Consider the following 15,531-nt stretch of genomic DNA (forward strand, 5'->3'; position numbering starts at 1 on the left):
TTGGTATTTTCCATTCGGGGGGAAAATATTTAGCTTAAAGATGGAACTTTGGTCACATGGGAGCACAACTTACTCTGTTGGCCAGTCTAGAGAACAGCACCGCCGGGTCAGCGGAACACCGAGGCCAGAAGCTTCGGCCTGACGTAGTTCTTACCCTCTTTGGAAGCATCGCATCACCACCTTGCAGACCCCTAGTGGGTCGCACACTGACAGGCTGGGCTACATCTCATGAGGCAACATCATCCTGGTGATTCGCCACGCCCGCTTTCTCAAGCTGGGGAGAGGCAGAGAGGCCGGGCACCTTCCGGCTTGTGGGTAAGTTTCCTCACACCCGCCACCATATTTTCAACAAGAACGAAGGTGCCTTTCATCAACCTCAGGGCACTCTTACGGGGAACAGGGAAGATGCGGCGTGTCACGCACGTGCCGTGTGTCCCCAGGGAGATGTGCTGGCCGCTGTTGCCTTTTTTACATGACCTCCCCTCCCCCTCCTTCCCCTGGCTCCGGAAAGCTGTCAGCTTGAGCCCTTAGGAAGGGATGGAGGGCATGTGAAACACGAGGTCCCGGAACAGGCTGCCATCTTGTAAAGGCTTTATTTGCACTTCATCATTGTCTCACACAGACTCCGAGGCACGATCCTTTGATCCAGTTTGGTACCCTTTTCGTAGTGCTTTTCCTTAAACAAGAAAATTTGGGGCAAACACCGTATACTGCCAGTTCATCTTTAACAATAATTTAAAAATGCCACTGCCGTTGTGTCTCAATGCAAGAGGACAACGATAAAAGTACAGTATGAGGGATTCACAACGTGTTACGGTGGGACAGAGGACTCACACTTACGCGATGGTTGAGACCACACAGCAGTGTATGTACATGCACCCCAGTGCTTCGAACCCGAAGACGTGCAAGTCGAGTAGAGTATGTGGATTATACAGCGAATTCGGTAAGCCCAGCTGAGGACTCTGTACCTTTGCAAAAATGCTGACGTGTACCCCCTCCTGTAGAGAGGATATCTGTCTCGTCGACTGGCTTCATGGCTTTTTCACTACAAAAAGTTCACTGAATCACACAGTCTGAAGCATTTCAAAAATTCTTAAAAAACAAGAACACTGACAAAACAATATTAACTTAAAACACTCTAATTCAACGTGGAAAGAAACCAAACCGAAATGTAACAGTGCAAATTTAACAGAGAGGCAGTCAGTATTGAGAGCAAGGGTGTTCAGAATCTCTTAAAATGTACACCTTTAAAACTTTTATTTTTTAAATTTATTTATATCTTCCCTAGCTTTTTTTGTTTGTTTGTTTAATATACTGTGTGTAAAAAAGATGGAGACAAAAATAGTTTTCTGAGCTATGAAAAAAATTAAGTTATTACAGGCACGTTTACGGTTTCGTTCTAGAAACATCTCAGGTTCACAGGTTGGACATTCAGCAGCTGTGTGTGTTTTAAGAAACATTCTTTGACCTTGGGAAAGCTGGATCTCTCCTTGTGGGCGGAGCTTGGTTGATGACGACGGTGTGGTTACGCAAATCGCGGGGAATCAGTCCCCAATAACCCATGCAAACTTGCACTCTCGTCACAGGTATGACTTCTCCCCGGGCAGCTCCTCTTCTCCGAGCTCCTCCAAGGAGGCTGGGTCTCCGGGTGACTGAGCCGCTGAGGCAGTGGGGGAATGTGAGGCCCAACGGGACGGAGGGCGACGGTTTGCTGGTCTCTCGGGCCTGGAGAAGCAGGGTTCTAGGGATGGAGCTAGTGCGGAACAAGGTAGTTCCTTCAAAGCCGAGAAAGAAAAAGACACGGTTACTCGGGCTGACAACGCCTTGCTGGGACGACTCTCCCCACACACTTCTCAACAGACTCGGGTTAAATGCAATGGACCAGGGGTAACTTCAAAATGTTCTAGTGTGCTGGGAGAGAATAACTTTAAATGGCAAGTGAAAAGTTCAACACGGATGATCAATGACACAGTAATGAGAACATACAAAATTATGATCAAAATATGGCGACGCCATGAGATGGGTATGTTTATGCAGCATCTTCAGAATTGGGCTGGAGCCTCTGGAAGGTGGGGAAAGCCACAGGCCACCTGGTCATATCCTGACCCAGCTGACCCCATCGTTTTGGACCCCCCGAATGATTTATTAGCCACAGTGACCTGGCCCTAAGAGGCCAGCCTCCCTGTGCTTTGGTCTGTTGGAGGCCCATGAAGAGACAGATGATTTATCCAGCTATGTTAACGAGACTCACCTCGACGTGAACTCTGCTAGTGTTTATTCCCAATAGACTGGCAGTGGGTTCAACAAACCCCCATGGCAAAAAAGGCTGCGGGCAGAAATTTTAACTTCCGTCTAGTTGTCTCTAATGGCTGTTCCTTGCTGCAGCACTTAAAAAAGTGGCATCAGAGCGTGCTTGTGCTTCTGTCACAGGCATCCTACGCCCTCGGAGAACAGATCCTGCAGGACACGCCCAACCATGGTGCGAACCCCCTATACCACTTCTTCTCCAGGGCTGCTCTTCCTTTTCTGGTGTTAACGAACATGGAGCTACTTGTCCCTAGTCTGCAGGACAGGAGACACGGGTGCCCAAACTTGGAACATGCTGGCGCACGGAAAGGCGGTGGCGGTGTGCAGAGACAGTGAGTCCCACAGGGCGGAACCCGTCCGCCCCCGTGACACTCACACAAGAAAAAGCTGAGATGGCAAACCACTGCGATGAAGAATGAAAGAGAACACAGACTCTCAGAGCCGGTCAGGAAAGGCGTCGGAGGAGTGACAGAGATGCGACAAGCAAGGGCAGAGGCCAGGATGAGGAAGGTTAATCCGCGGAGCAGGGGAGTGACAGTGGGGAAGAGACTGGTGGGCGATGTGGATGGGCGACGTGAGGAGGAGGGGGAGCACCGGCCTGGTGCTTCTGGAAGAGCGATGGCGTGAGGTGGTCCCTGCCTCCCTGTGGGCTCGGCAGAAAATGGCGTTAACCTTGGAGACCACTCCTAGACGTTTCCTGCCTCTTTGTGACCGCACGTGTTATAGGACAGGATGGGGAAGCCTTGATTAGCAAAGCACTGTGCTGATGGGAGCCATGACAACCAGAAAGACCTCGCCCACGAAACGGCCTGAAATAGCTGAAATGCAAACTAGGCAGGGTGAGCTGTCCTCACCTCACCTCAGCCCTGTGCACGGGGGTGGGGGTGGGGGGATGCATGGCTTGGGAGATCTGCCACTGATTTGTCTTTTGGTGTCTCTGCTCCCCGCATTATAAGAGTTGGGTGTGGGAGTGTGTGTTGCGTACTGTTTGCACTGTGTGTGTTGTTTAGCGTCTAAGCGTATTGGGTATGTATGCTGTATGTGCGGCATCGTGTTGTGTAGGCGTGTTGTGTTGTACTGCTGTATATGCGTGCACATTGTGTATGTGTGTGTTGTACGTGTATGGACGTATGCTGTGTATATGTGCGTCGTGTGGCATCTTGTATACAGGAGCGTCGTGTGCTGTGTATGGGTAGGAGTGTGTTGGGTGTGTTACACGTGGGGGCAGCGTTGGGTGTGTTACACGTGTTGAATCCTGGTGTGGCTGCTGCTATAGGGTTCTTCCAACACCCCTGCAGCCTGGAGGGCTTTTTATTAGACGGCGTGACACGACTTCTTCACTAGCATCTGGTTGCAAGCCCCTACAGGAAGAAACGTGTGACCACGAGTTCAGGGGAATGAACTTTGTCTTTCGTAACACGCCAGCACATGCAAGCAAACGATCCTGTCCTTCTCAGGGAGGCCCCTGCCACGGGCGATGTGACCTTTTATCTTTGGAGCGTGCTTTTAGTCTTGGAGGGGGCCAGCTGCACTTTTGGATTTAGCAGTCCGAGCGCTCGAGTGGCCCTGAAGGCAACTCTGTGAGACTGTTCTTTGGAGCAAGCGATGCTTTTGTTGTTGAGTCATCCGACAAATATTAATTGAGCGCTTGCTATGTCACCTACGGTGACCACCTGGAAGGACAAGATACGTTTGGATTTATTCCTTCTGAGGTGGTTGTAGAAAAACAGGGAAACGCCCCATCGCGTTATGGTCACCCCTCGTTTTGGCATCTGGTGGTGTATGTGTGCCTGCAAAATACCAGCGAGCAGATGCAGGCCGACTGGGAAAATACGTGGCTCACAGACCCCCGCAGGCTAGGCCTCTGTGACGGAGACAGTGCCCTCTCCAGCCAGGATCCCTGTACCCCTGGAAGCATACTGGCTGCAAACTGCACAGGACAGCGGAAATCTCAGCAGCATCCCTGCAACCGTCCTGCACGGTGAGCAGTCGGCACTCGTGAGCAAATGGGAAGGTCTACGCCTGCCAGTCTGACCCTGAAGATGAACGCCAGGCCAGCGCAGGCGGTGGGCTCTACGGACAGGGAAGATCTACCTGGCATGATCTGGCCTTGCTTCTGAGTGTCAGATACCAACCCCGAGTTACACAAGTGACCTTTCCAGACGGTGTGCAGCGAAGGTAGAAAGCACTTACGGCGTGAGGCAGGCAGGGCTAGAGTCCCCAGGGGGCAGTTAGTAAGACAGTTTGGTTCTGGACGGAACAGACAGAGAAAAGAAAAGAAAAGCAAGTGGGTTGGAAAGTATTTTTTAAAAAAAGAAGAACAGTAAAGGTTTCAAGTCAACAAGCCCAGTGGCAGTTCCAGGGACGGCTACGAGGAGACACGCGAGGGCTGCAGAAGCGGACAGGTGCACGCCCGGTTACGCACGTCTCGCTCTGCATGGGTCTAGTCGGTCCAGAGCGCAGAGGGACCCTCACCATGGAACAGCAACAGACCTCTCCCTCCTTTCTGCTCTTCCCTGATTTGCCCTTCCGCATTTCAGACACCCGTCGGTGTGCCGAGAGAGAGAAATCACACGACTGGTGTATTCGAAACAGAGCATTAACGGCTGTTTGTTTTAGTCACAATGATCACGTGACCGCTGCTCACACTGAAGATTTCCTCTGGTATGTTCCACTAGACACGGGAGGGAAGAACAGCACTGCATTTCCAGATTATTCTTTTCCTTCACAGAGAATGCTTCTCTGCAAGGTAGAACTGGAGCCATGGCTTCAAGGGAAAAAGAGGACAAATAGAGGCGCCTGGGTGGCTCAGTCGGTTGGGCGTCCGACTTCGGCTCAGGTCATGATCTAACAGCTCTAACGTCAGACTCTGTGCTGATAGCTTAGAGCCTGGAGCCTGCTTTGGATTCTGTGTCTCCCTCTCTTTTTGCCCTTCCCCTGCTCACGCTCTGTCTGTCTCCCCTTCTCTCCCAAAAGATAAATCAACATTAAAAAAAACTGTTTAAAAAATCAATAAAAAAAGAGGGAAAATGGAGACATGGGGTGGAAGCAAGAAAAGACAGGGAGATTTCCCATCATGCCTCCGGCCGGGGATGCCCACATCCTCCCCCTCCCTTGTGCAGGCGTCTGAGGGAACATTCAGGGAAGGGTCCACAGAGCGGGGTGCTCAGGGCAGGCTGGCAATCAGCATTAGTCCTGGTGATTTGGAAATGAAAGCCCGGAACTACTTACTACATAAAGGGGTTTCAATGGGCCGAATACAGTAAGTCAATTCAGACAAGGACTAATTCCACTGGAATCTAGAACACGCAAAATTCCAACCGAAAAGGGAAAAGAGCCTGCAAACATTTAATCTCTGCCAGTGAGTGTTCCACACAGGTTCTGAATCCCCAAAAATGTGCTGTGCTCCCTACCAATTGGCCAATCACCTGTTTGCAGCAAGCTCAGCCAGGGAGAAGAAAATCTAAATGGGAACTTTGTATACGACCAGAGGGGCAAGGGGCGGGCATAGCTCTGTGCTGATAAAACCATTTTCATGCCTTAGAACTGTGATTTACCCATGAAGCAGTTGTCCTTCTATTATCATAGACGGCTTGGAGCATTCACTGCAACTCAGAGCCCTTTTTGGTTCTTAAAAATTAATTTCTAGTTACTAATATTACTGGGCACTGCAGACATATCCAGTTAATGCTCTGGGACAGAGCCTAATTTCAACTGATTCCTCCAGAGCCCTAAGAAGGTAGGACATTCCCACAAATAAACTCTCTGCAGTAGTGAGTCAGAGTCACTTACCTGAGGGCCCTGGAAGGATGGGGGTTAACAGAAGCCCGCAGCAGACACAATTTGTCACCCGAGAACACTCAACCATGGTATTTGTTCTTGTCAATACTATCAACTACCAATACAACAACTATCACAGAGCCTCATATGTTTGAAACATGGCCGATATGCTATCAATATTAAGTTGAATGAAAGACATTGCCATTTCTGTAGGTCGCTGGCCATTTGACATGGTTTGACCTACCTCAGATTTAAACTCTGCATTCTGGGTTGAATACTCCTTGGTGGGTTAGACTGGGAACCATCCTTCTCCCCCAGAGGGAAATGGGGGGCGGTAGGCGATACAGGAGATACACCTGCCCCTTCTCCTCGCCTGGGAAGCCAGGGCTGCCTGGGCTATGGCAGCAGAGCAGTGGGGTAGCCCAGGGAGCGTATTTCTCTCCCCTCGGACCCATGCCGTCTGCAGGGGCTGCCTTGCTTGGAGAATGGGTATGGGTATCTGGATTGCACGCTGTGGAGTCCGTCCATCCAGGCTGGTGGTGAGTGAGCCTCACCCTCAAGTCTGCACGTGGGCTCACTGGCCGAACAGTGTCTCACTGAGGGTGAAGAGCACGTGCTTCCTCACGGCATGAGGCTGGCACCCTCACCCTTCCAGTCCCAACATCACCGTCAGGTTTTGTTTTGTTTTGCTCATTCGTGAAGTGGAAACGAGGTGGAAATGAGGATTGTTTTTTTTTTTTTTAACGTGGTTTGGTATGGACGTACTATATGTGGACACGCATCGGAACAAAATTCAGGGGTGCCTGGGTGGCTCAGTAAGTGTCTGACTCTTGATTTTGGCTCAGGTCATGATCTCACAATTTGGGAGTTTGCGCCCCACGTCGGGCTCTGCGCTGAGCGTGAAGCCTGCTTGGGATTCTCTCTCCCTCTGCCCCTCTCCCGCCATCTCTCCCTACACACTCTCTCTCTCAAAATAAATAAAATAAACTTAAGTAAAAAAGAACAAAACTCAGGGGCATCTGGGTGGCTCAGTAGGATAAGTATCCGGCTTCAGCTCAGGTCATGATCTCGCGGTTTGTGGGTTCAAGCCCTGCGTCGGGCTCTGTGCCGACAGCTCAGAGCCTGGACCCTGTTTCAGATTCTGTGTCTCCCCCTCTCTCTGCCCCTCCCATGCTTGTGCTCTGTCTCTGTCTCTCTCAAAAATAAATAAACATTAAAAAAATGTTTTAAAAAAGAACAAAATTCAAGGTCGACTGATTGGTGAGTGTTAAGGGAGATGTAATAATAATCGCATAATAGTAACAGCTGACATTATGTGTGGTCATATATAACATGACGATAATAAGTGAGGCAAAGGGGAATAGTAACAATCACATTGTCTGAAGACAGGATTTTGATCATATCTGTCTGTCTCACCTGGTTACTGCTAGGGAGATTCATGGTTGCAGAGGGTACGGAATTTGGGGGGGCACAGAGGACTGCTATTCTGTACTGAAGCCAGCACTGGAACCCAGACATTCTCATACGTTCCTGCTGAAGGACGTTCTAGCATCCACGCCACCACACCCGCTCTGGCACACCTCTTGTGTTACCGTGGCTAAAGATCTGGATGGAGCACACACTTCACACACACACATTTCTAGGACACAAATTCACAGAGAAAGAGGGCGAATTACAACCCCCCCACCCCCGCTCCACCCCGTGAAAAGCCCAGATGGACAGATGAGCATCCATCACTTAGACCAGGCGAGAGAACCTGAATCAAAGCCTGAGCTGTGTCTTTAAGAGAAGTTCATTTTACTGTCCTCAGAAGATCGCTGAGGACAATAATAAGAACTTTTCTTTAGAAGTGGCTCGGGGCCTGTGTTTCTGCCTATTCCAGTCTCCCATAAACTCTGTATCTTGCGAGCTCACAAGAGCCCGTTATGGACAAAGATTCTTGAAGTCAGATGACCTAGCACAATCCCCGGTTTACATGTGTTTTCCTGACATTTAAACAGAAGAGCTAGTAGGGTGAGGGTTGGAATACTCAGCCTCATTACCTCGATGGACCCTGGTTCAGCTTTGACCGTGTCTCCCATGTGGCTGTCACTGTTAAGACCTGGGGGCCCGTGGGGGGCCTGTCTCCTCTCCTCCTTTAAGGCATGCTCCAACAGCTTCTTGTGGAGGATCCGGGCTACGTTCTCGGTGAGTGTGTAGCCAGGGGGAGCGGATAAGTCCTGCCTCAAGGGCGTGCCCTCTCCCCCGTCCTCCCTCCACGTCTCTGAGCCAGCCCCGATGGGGCTCGGGGACCGTCCCCGGGAATCGGGGCCGGTGTCCTGGCCTGGGCCCAGCTCGGGCCGAGGTTCTGCTGAGCGAGACCGACTGCCGGCCCGCGTCCCCTTCTGGAAGGGGTCCTGCACCACGGGGCTGTGGTCGATGATGTTGAAGAGGCTGGAGAGGCCATCGTTGATGGCGGTGTGCACGGGGCTCTCCCTTGTAGTGGTGGAGCGGGCCCAGGCTGACCCGCTGCACCCTTTCTGGGCCAGCCCCAGGGAGGTCCTGCTATTTGGCTGCTCAGCTTTGGGGAGGGGCTTCCTCTGCAGCTTGGGAGACCCGTACTTGGGGGAACAGCATGTGCGTTCGAACTTAGCCTGCACCTTCTCGATGGCAGGGGCCACCTGCCTGCTCCTAAGGCCGCGGGAAGGAGACGACGCGGGCGTGGCACCACCCCCCGCCTTTGGCGTGAGACACTTGTGGGGGCTGCTGGTGATGGCGCTGCCACGCAGGGCTTCGGTCTGCAGGCCGATGTTGATGGTCTGGACGGTCTGTGTCCCTGTCGTCCGGGACCCGTTGGTCTGGCAGGCCATGTCCTTGAGAGGAGGCTTGGGGGGACCAGAGCATATGGCGTTCCTGACGGAGAAGGCCACCTCCTTCATGTCATCACTCATGTTCTTGGACATCTGTAGGCCGTGCAGGGGGGACGCAAAACCCAGGGGGGCGCAGAGGGCACTCTCGAGGGGGTGCAGCCCTCCCTCCACGTAGTCTCGGGGGTGTCTGGAGGGGGCGCAAGGCCACCTGCTAAGCACATGTTCTGAGGGGCCCCCCTTTGAGTCTCCAGTGCCCCCCCTGGCTCTGCTTGTGGGAAACGGGCCCTCGGGCTCCGAGCGGCCCTTGCCCTCGCCGCCTGCCACCGCGATGCTGTCCATCCTTCGGACCGCGGGTGGGCTATGCAGCACCCGCAGCCCGGCCTGCTCGGTGCACACGTGGCTCCTCAGAGGCTGCTTCCGGCAGTGCTCGGGGCTGGTCATGGTGTCCGTGGTCATGGTGACGCTTGTGGTGAGGTACCAGGAGGAGTCGGGGAAAGACTCGGCGCCGGCCTCGTCCCCTGCCCGCCCCCCCTCGGTCCTGTCTGCCCAGGGCTCCGGGGGCCTCTCGTCCCAGCTCTTGCTGTTGAACTCCTCGATGTACTTCAGGTCGTCAGGAGACAGGGGCGGGGTGACGTCCTCCTTGCTGCCAGCAGCCGGCAGGCCCTTCTCCGGCAGGAAGGGAGAGACGTCCATCAGACGCTGGAATTCGGACATGGAGGACACGGACACAGCCCTGGGAAAAGTGGGAGAGAAGAGGGCGTCAGCTGACCCGCCATCCCCTGACCCCGCGCGACAGGCGACACGCGCGTCCTGTCCACCAGACAGGTGCCTGTTGTGCGTCAGTCTCCACCACCCGAACGACTGGGACACCTTCTAGCTGCTCTCCTGAGCTGCCCCCTGCGGATGTTTAACGGACTCTTCGTGGCTCTGGAGTTGTTCCGGAAGCCTTGTGTTAGTCAGAATTTAATACAGGCGACCCTCAAATACTATGGGAACAAGTGGGAGGCTGGGCTCCGGGGAAGTCAGAGCTAAGCTCCAAAGCCACTTTGGAATGGTTTCATTTTGGCCTGTGGATGCTCCACAGGAAGAGGGAAACCTGGCTGATGAGTGCCTTCAATTCCTAACCTACCAGGAGTTTCCAGAATTCTAGGCATTGTGGCAGGTGCTCGTGGTAGGACAGGAACACAGACCCATCCTGATCCCACACCAGCTAATGGCATACGGGCAGGGGGTGGACACCACAACATCAGAGCTATAATCCCAAGTCCCGCTCACCCACCGGCCTCATCCTCTACTGGATGTGCTTCTTGGGAAGCACGGGGGACCCTGCAACAACACGGAGGTTAGGGGATCCGGCCCTCACGCAGTCAACATCCCACATATAACTTTGGACTTTCCCAAAACCTAAGTACTGATAGCCTACTGTCGAACGGAAGCCTTCTCGATAAACAGTTGATTAACACATATTTTGTGTATGTATTAAAGGCTGTATTCTTATAATAAAGGAAACTAGAGAAGAGAAGATGGTATTAAGAAAACCATGAGGGGGCGCCTGGGTGGTTCAGTCGGTTAAGCGTCTGACTTCAGCTCAGGTCACGATCTCGCCATCTGTGAGTTCGAGCCCGCATCGGGCTCTGTGCTGGCAGCTCCGAGCCTGGAGCTTCAGATTTTGTGTTTCCCTCTCTCTGCCCCACCCCAGCTCACGCCTCTGTCTCTCTCTCTCTTTCTCTCAAAAGTAAATAAACTTTAAAAAAAAGAGAAAAGAAAACCATGTGGAAGAGAAAATACATTTACAGTAGTATACTGTCTTTACTGGAAAAAATCCACAACTAAGTGGAGCCGTGTAGTTCCATCCGTGTTGTTCAAGGCTCAACTGTACCAAGCATAATCTGCAGAGGCCAAACGGAAGATGTGGAAGGAAGCAGGGAAGTGGAAGGTGGGACAGACGTGCACATAATTTGCAAATACCGCTTCAAACAGAAATTCCATCTGGTCCTGTCCAAATCCACCAACAGGGTTCAGTTGTCCCTTCCCTGTCTGCTCCCTCCGTTAGGGCCAAGCCTACTTTTTGTTCTTGCTCCCTCCTGTATTCCTGAACAAGAGGAAGACTCCCTCGGACACACAGACACACGCCAGGAGGGTAAAGACAGGTGAGTTAAAGGAACAGCCAGTTTGGGATAAGTGCGGCCTGATCGATGTGGATTTGGATGTAGATGCCTCAATATATCAGTGCTTTCGTTCTGTATATTTCTATTTGGTATGAATTTAACGACCGCCACCTGTATGCCCGGGCAGGCCCTGTATGAGGTGCTGGGGATTCCAAAATGCTAAGACAGGAGGTTGCTAGAGTGCTCAGGCAGCTTGTCAACCTCCTACCCCCACCCCCCAGGGCAAAGAAGTGGTGGCCAGGAAGGAGGCTTGGGACTCGCTGTGCCTGCCAGCTCAGGCCTGGACCCCCTGGTTGGAAATCCCTCCTGATGGGGTAGAGGGGAGCGAAGAAGTGTGCAGACTCACTGCCTCTGCAGCTAGACCACTTTCTCATGGGACATACTCATATCTGCACACCACGAACAGAAGTTTAAATCCCTAGGGTTCTAGACCAGCACAGGTGCTGCCCAACGGGTCCCAGGTGGAGAGTACGTGGGCCACCCCACTGCAAAATCCATGCATGATGGTGAGGCCAGAGTTGGGGTCTATGTACCACAAGGACTGGCCCACAGAACATGTAAAGCTCTGGGTGGCTTTGCCCTCACCCTGGGGTCACATGCTCTTGGGGTCGCCACCCTGGGGTAAAAGAGCAGGCTACAAATGATAGCAGTAGGTCTTCTACCTTGTTATTTCTCACTAGACACAAAAGTGGGTGGTATTTTTTGTGTGTGTGAGAAATCATCTATAAACTCTCCCATGGCCCTGTGAATAACAGAAAGCTGGCTATAACTAGCATTGAAACTAAAAAGAAACAAGAGGGGATGGGTTGATTTATCACTAGGGGTATTAAGCTTTCCGGTAAGTGTGACTTCCCTCTTCTTGCCTCCGGCCAAGTCAAGGAGCTGCTGAATAATGAGCTTTAGAATGCTTCTCACTGCCGTCCGGAAGTACTCTATAGGCACTGAAACCCCAATCCTTTCTGCGTTTCTCGGACATGGCTTGTCTAGCCCCCAATTTCTGCCCATAAGGGAACTACTCTCAGACTTAAGTCAGTGGCACTTGTGTGGGGACTTTGTGCCTCAAGGGTTTGGATGGATATCGTGGAACAGAGGTGATGTGGCTGGAGAAAGGGGCCGCACCAGCCTTAACAGAGGGCAAGGTGAAGCAGATATAAAGCCAGAACACATCTGGAATACACGCCAGTGTGTGAAGGCACACAGAACAAAGTATGGAGGGAAGACACAAAACCGCTAGAAGCAAGAGGGAAAAGGGGAGGACGGGGAGGACACATGGACTTTCTTACCTTGGACATTTTGATGTGTAAGTTTTAATAATATTTCTGGTGTTGTGCTATTTAAGTTTTAATTTTAAGGTTAACTTTTTCAAGTATGCATGACTTTTGAAATTAACAACAGCAATTGAGATAAAAAGTAAGAGGGGAGCCTGGCTGGCTCAGTAGGAAGAGCATGCGACTCTTGATCTTGGGGTCACGAGTTCAAGCCCCATGTTGGGTGTAGAGATGACTAAAAAAAAAAATAAACTTTTAGGGGCACCTACGTGGCTCAGTCGGTTAAGCATCCGACTTCAGCTCAGGTCATGATCTCACGGTCTGTGCGTTCAAGCCCTGTGTTGGGCTCTGTGCTGACAGCTCGGAGCCTGGAGCCTGCTTGGGATTCCGTGTCTCCTTGTCTCTCTGCACCCCGTCCCTACCCCCCACCCCATGCTCTCTCCCTCTCTGAAAAATGAATAAACCTTAAAAAATTTTTTAAAAAAACACTTAAAAAATAAGATAAAATCTAAGAGCTCCTGGGCAGGGAGGAGCTCTGTGAAGGTAGCTGAACTTTGTGACTCTTAAGTCTGTGCCAGGCATTGCTTTCCGTGTAGTAACACATTTAAGCTGTAAAGAAATTGAAACACCTCCTGTTTACAGATGAGGAAACTGAGGCACAAGGCAGTTACCTAACGCACCCCAAGGCACAGAGCCAGTGAGAGGCAGGAGTGCATGTGAAACCAGGCTCTCACTCTCGAATGCGGCCCTGGACTGTCCGAGAATGACCGGACGAGACAGAGCCTGAAGGACAGAAAGGCACCTCCGTGGTCTTGGATGGTTTGGGATGAACTGATACAGGGCAAAATGCGAAGGAGGCAATAATTCATGGACTCGAAGTTTACAGGAAAACCAGGGATGAGGATATCTGGAAACTGCGAACTGCCCTGGGGAGAAGTTTCCTGTGGTGGAAATAGCATGTATTCATCTATAAAGAAAAAGCGCGTGTGTGGGGCTGGGGGCGGGGGCTGTGTACGGGAAATCTTTGTACTTTCCGCACAGTTGTGTATTTTTAATGTTTAAAAATAAACAAATTTTGCTTGGATGTGTTGTTTCAGATACATCCTACCACCTGTATGACCTAAAATATATCATAACTAACGTCACCAACATCACTTACTTTGTATTTACTTCAAAGTTCACTGTTGGGAAATATCTTTTTTCTTTTTTCTTTTTTTAAGTAGGCTCCACCCCCAGCAAAGAGCCCAATAATGAGGGGCCTGAACTCATGACCCTGAGATCAAGACCTGAGCTGAGATCAAGTGTCGGACGCTTAACCAACTGAGCCACCCAGGCGCCCCAACGGCCAGGAAGTATCTTAATAAATCCTCCTGGGAGAGCTTTAAATGCACGGTATATAAAATGTCTCACAGCACATCAAGAGGGAGGCTTTCCAGACTAAATGACAAGAGAGGGGTTTCTGTGGACTTTTCCAAACCCACTGAACACAACATTCCTTTCTATACACAACACACACCTGTAACCGTTCTCACCATGACACTAATGCCCACACAAGTACAGCATGTCTCTGGCTTTTCCGTGGTGAATGATAGAAAAGAACCATATTGATGAAATCAATAATAATAAAGCCACTAGTTATTCAGAAGTCTTACTTTAAGTCATTTTGAAGACCGTGTTATCACGACTGCAGTGACAAGAGAGAGTTTTAAGACCAAGAGGTTTTCATTCCAGTAGCCTAACTACTGTTTTCATCAAGCTTACTTACCTTTGAAGATTTCCCTTGTGATTTTCTTCTTCCTATAAAGAAGAAATAAGATCGTCTGAATCAGTTAATACTGGCTGCCTAGGCACCTTCGATGTGCTAAATTTCGGTCAGGAGAGCTACTGCCCCCCAGCCCTTCGAGGTACGACAATAAAACCAGAACCCACAGGGTGATGAGGGATTGGAGCTCCTGCAGTCCAGGGAGGAGCCCGCGTGTGTGAGAAAAACTGGCTTTAAACTTCACCGTGAAGGAAGTGGCTCTTCTGCGCTTCCTCAAAGGACTTCTAACTACGTAAATTTCAAAGCTGGCTTTTGTAATGACCTGAATACATCTGAATGTGTGTGTGTGTGTGTGTGTGTGTGTGTGTGTGTGTGTGAGAGAGAGAGAGAGAGAGAGAGAGAGAGAGAGAGGAGGAGGTGGGCGAAGGGAAGATCGGGCCCCAAGAGAGGAAGTTAGGAGACTGATGTCCCTTGGGCTAAGCCTCACTGTAGAAGTTGATGCAACCTCCTTAGGCGTGAGCACTTTCTTGATTGTGAGCATGGCCATTCGGAATGAGAGGTGAACTTACAACGACTCCCACTTTGTACCCATCAATGTGGGGCCACGGTCACTCTGGAGCTGGGACAGGGCAGGCTCCTGACCCTGGTCTGCTTTCTCTCTGCTGTGCGGCTGCACTGTGGGGGTTGCTGATAGATCAAACAGGGTGGCATATTGGTGATGTCATGCCACCTGGCTACATACCGCTGAGAAGGTACTTGACCTCACAGACACCTGACTCAAGTGTAACTGACCCACATTTCAACACTACTTGAGGAGAACTCTTTGAAGTCTGTTAAGTGTTTGGGACAGGTTCAATGACAGGTACAGCAACTCTTAAACTGACCCACGAGTACTAATTCCTAAAATCAAACCCGGTTTTAAAACCTAGGTTTTGAAAAGGGGTAACCAGAAAAACCTGATGCTGCACCGGGGAAATTTCAGCCCAGTGCTTACCTCATAGATTTGCTGATCTAATTGACGCATGGCTTCTAAGTGTTGGATTTTTCTTCCCCTTTGCACAGAGCAAGAATTTATAGTATGTCATTGTTTAGTGACACTCACTAGTTCCCAACGTGAGTGCTTTCTTTAGAACAGATTTTACTGCTACCAGCAAGTTTAGAATCAGAAGGCTGCTATGATTTAAAGAGAGGCTGAAGACCTATAGTTCCCAGATTGAACTGTCTCCTCCTGTGTTTCACTGGACCTGCTCACGTGGGAGACCGTTCATTCACAGAGGACCCAGTCCTGCACATTCAAACCCGAGACGCGGTGGCAGAGTGCACCTGAACACAGCACATGCTAGGAGCCTGGGGTCAGGATTACCAAGCCAAGCTCTTGGTATTGTGAACGTTTCCTG

The 15,531-nt window shown here is 50.9% G+C and overlaps 1 protein-coding gene across 1 annotated transcript in view; it reads right to left on the minus strand.

Annotated features, from left to right (window-relative positions):
* Positions 1 to 574: 574 nt before the first annotated feature.
* The window catches only part of MTCL1 (microtubule crosslinking factor 1), a 129,433-nt gene continuing 114,476 nt past the window's right edge, over positions 575 to 15,531 (minus strand). The window contains 3 exon segments of the mRNA XM_019418451.2: positions 575 to 1,775; positions 8,130 to 9,669; positions 14,138 to 14,169. Coding sequence (XP_019273996.2) covers positions 1,581 to 1,775; positions 8,130 to 9,669; positions 14,138 to 14,169 — 1,767 coding nt within the window. The 3' untranslated portion in view covers positions 575 to 1,580.

The sequence above is a fragment of the Panthera pardus genome, unplaced genomic scaffold (assembly GCF_024362965.1).
Source record: "Panthera pardus isolate Hobbes unplaced genomic scaffold, ASM2436296v1 HiC_scaffold_15, whole genome shotgun sequence".
NCBI classification, from domain to species: Eukaryota; Metazoa; Chordata; class Mammalia; order Carnivora; family Felidae; genus Panthera; species Panthera pardus.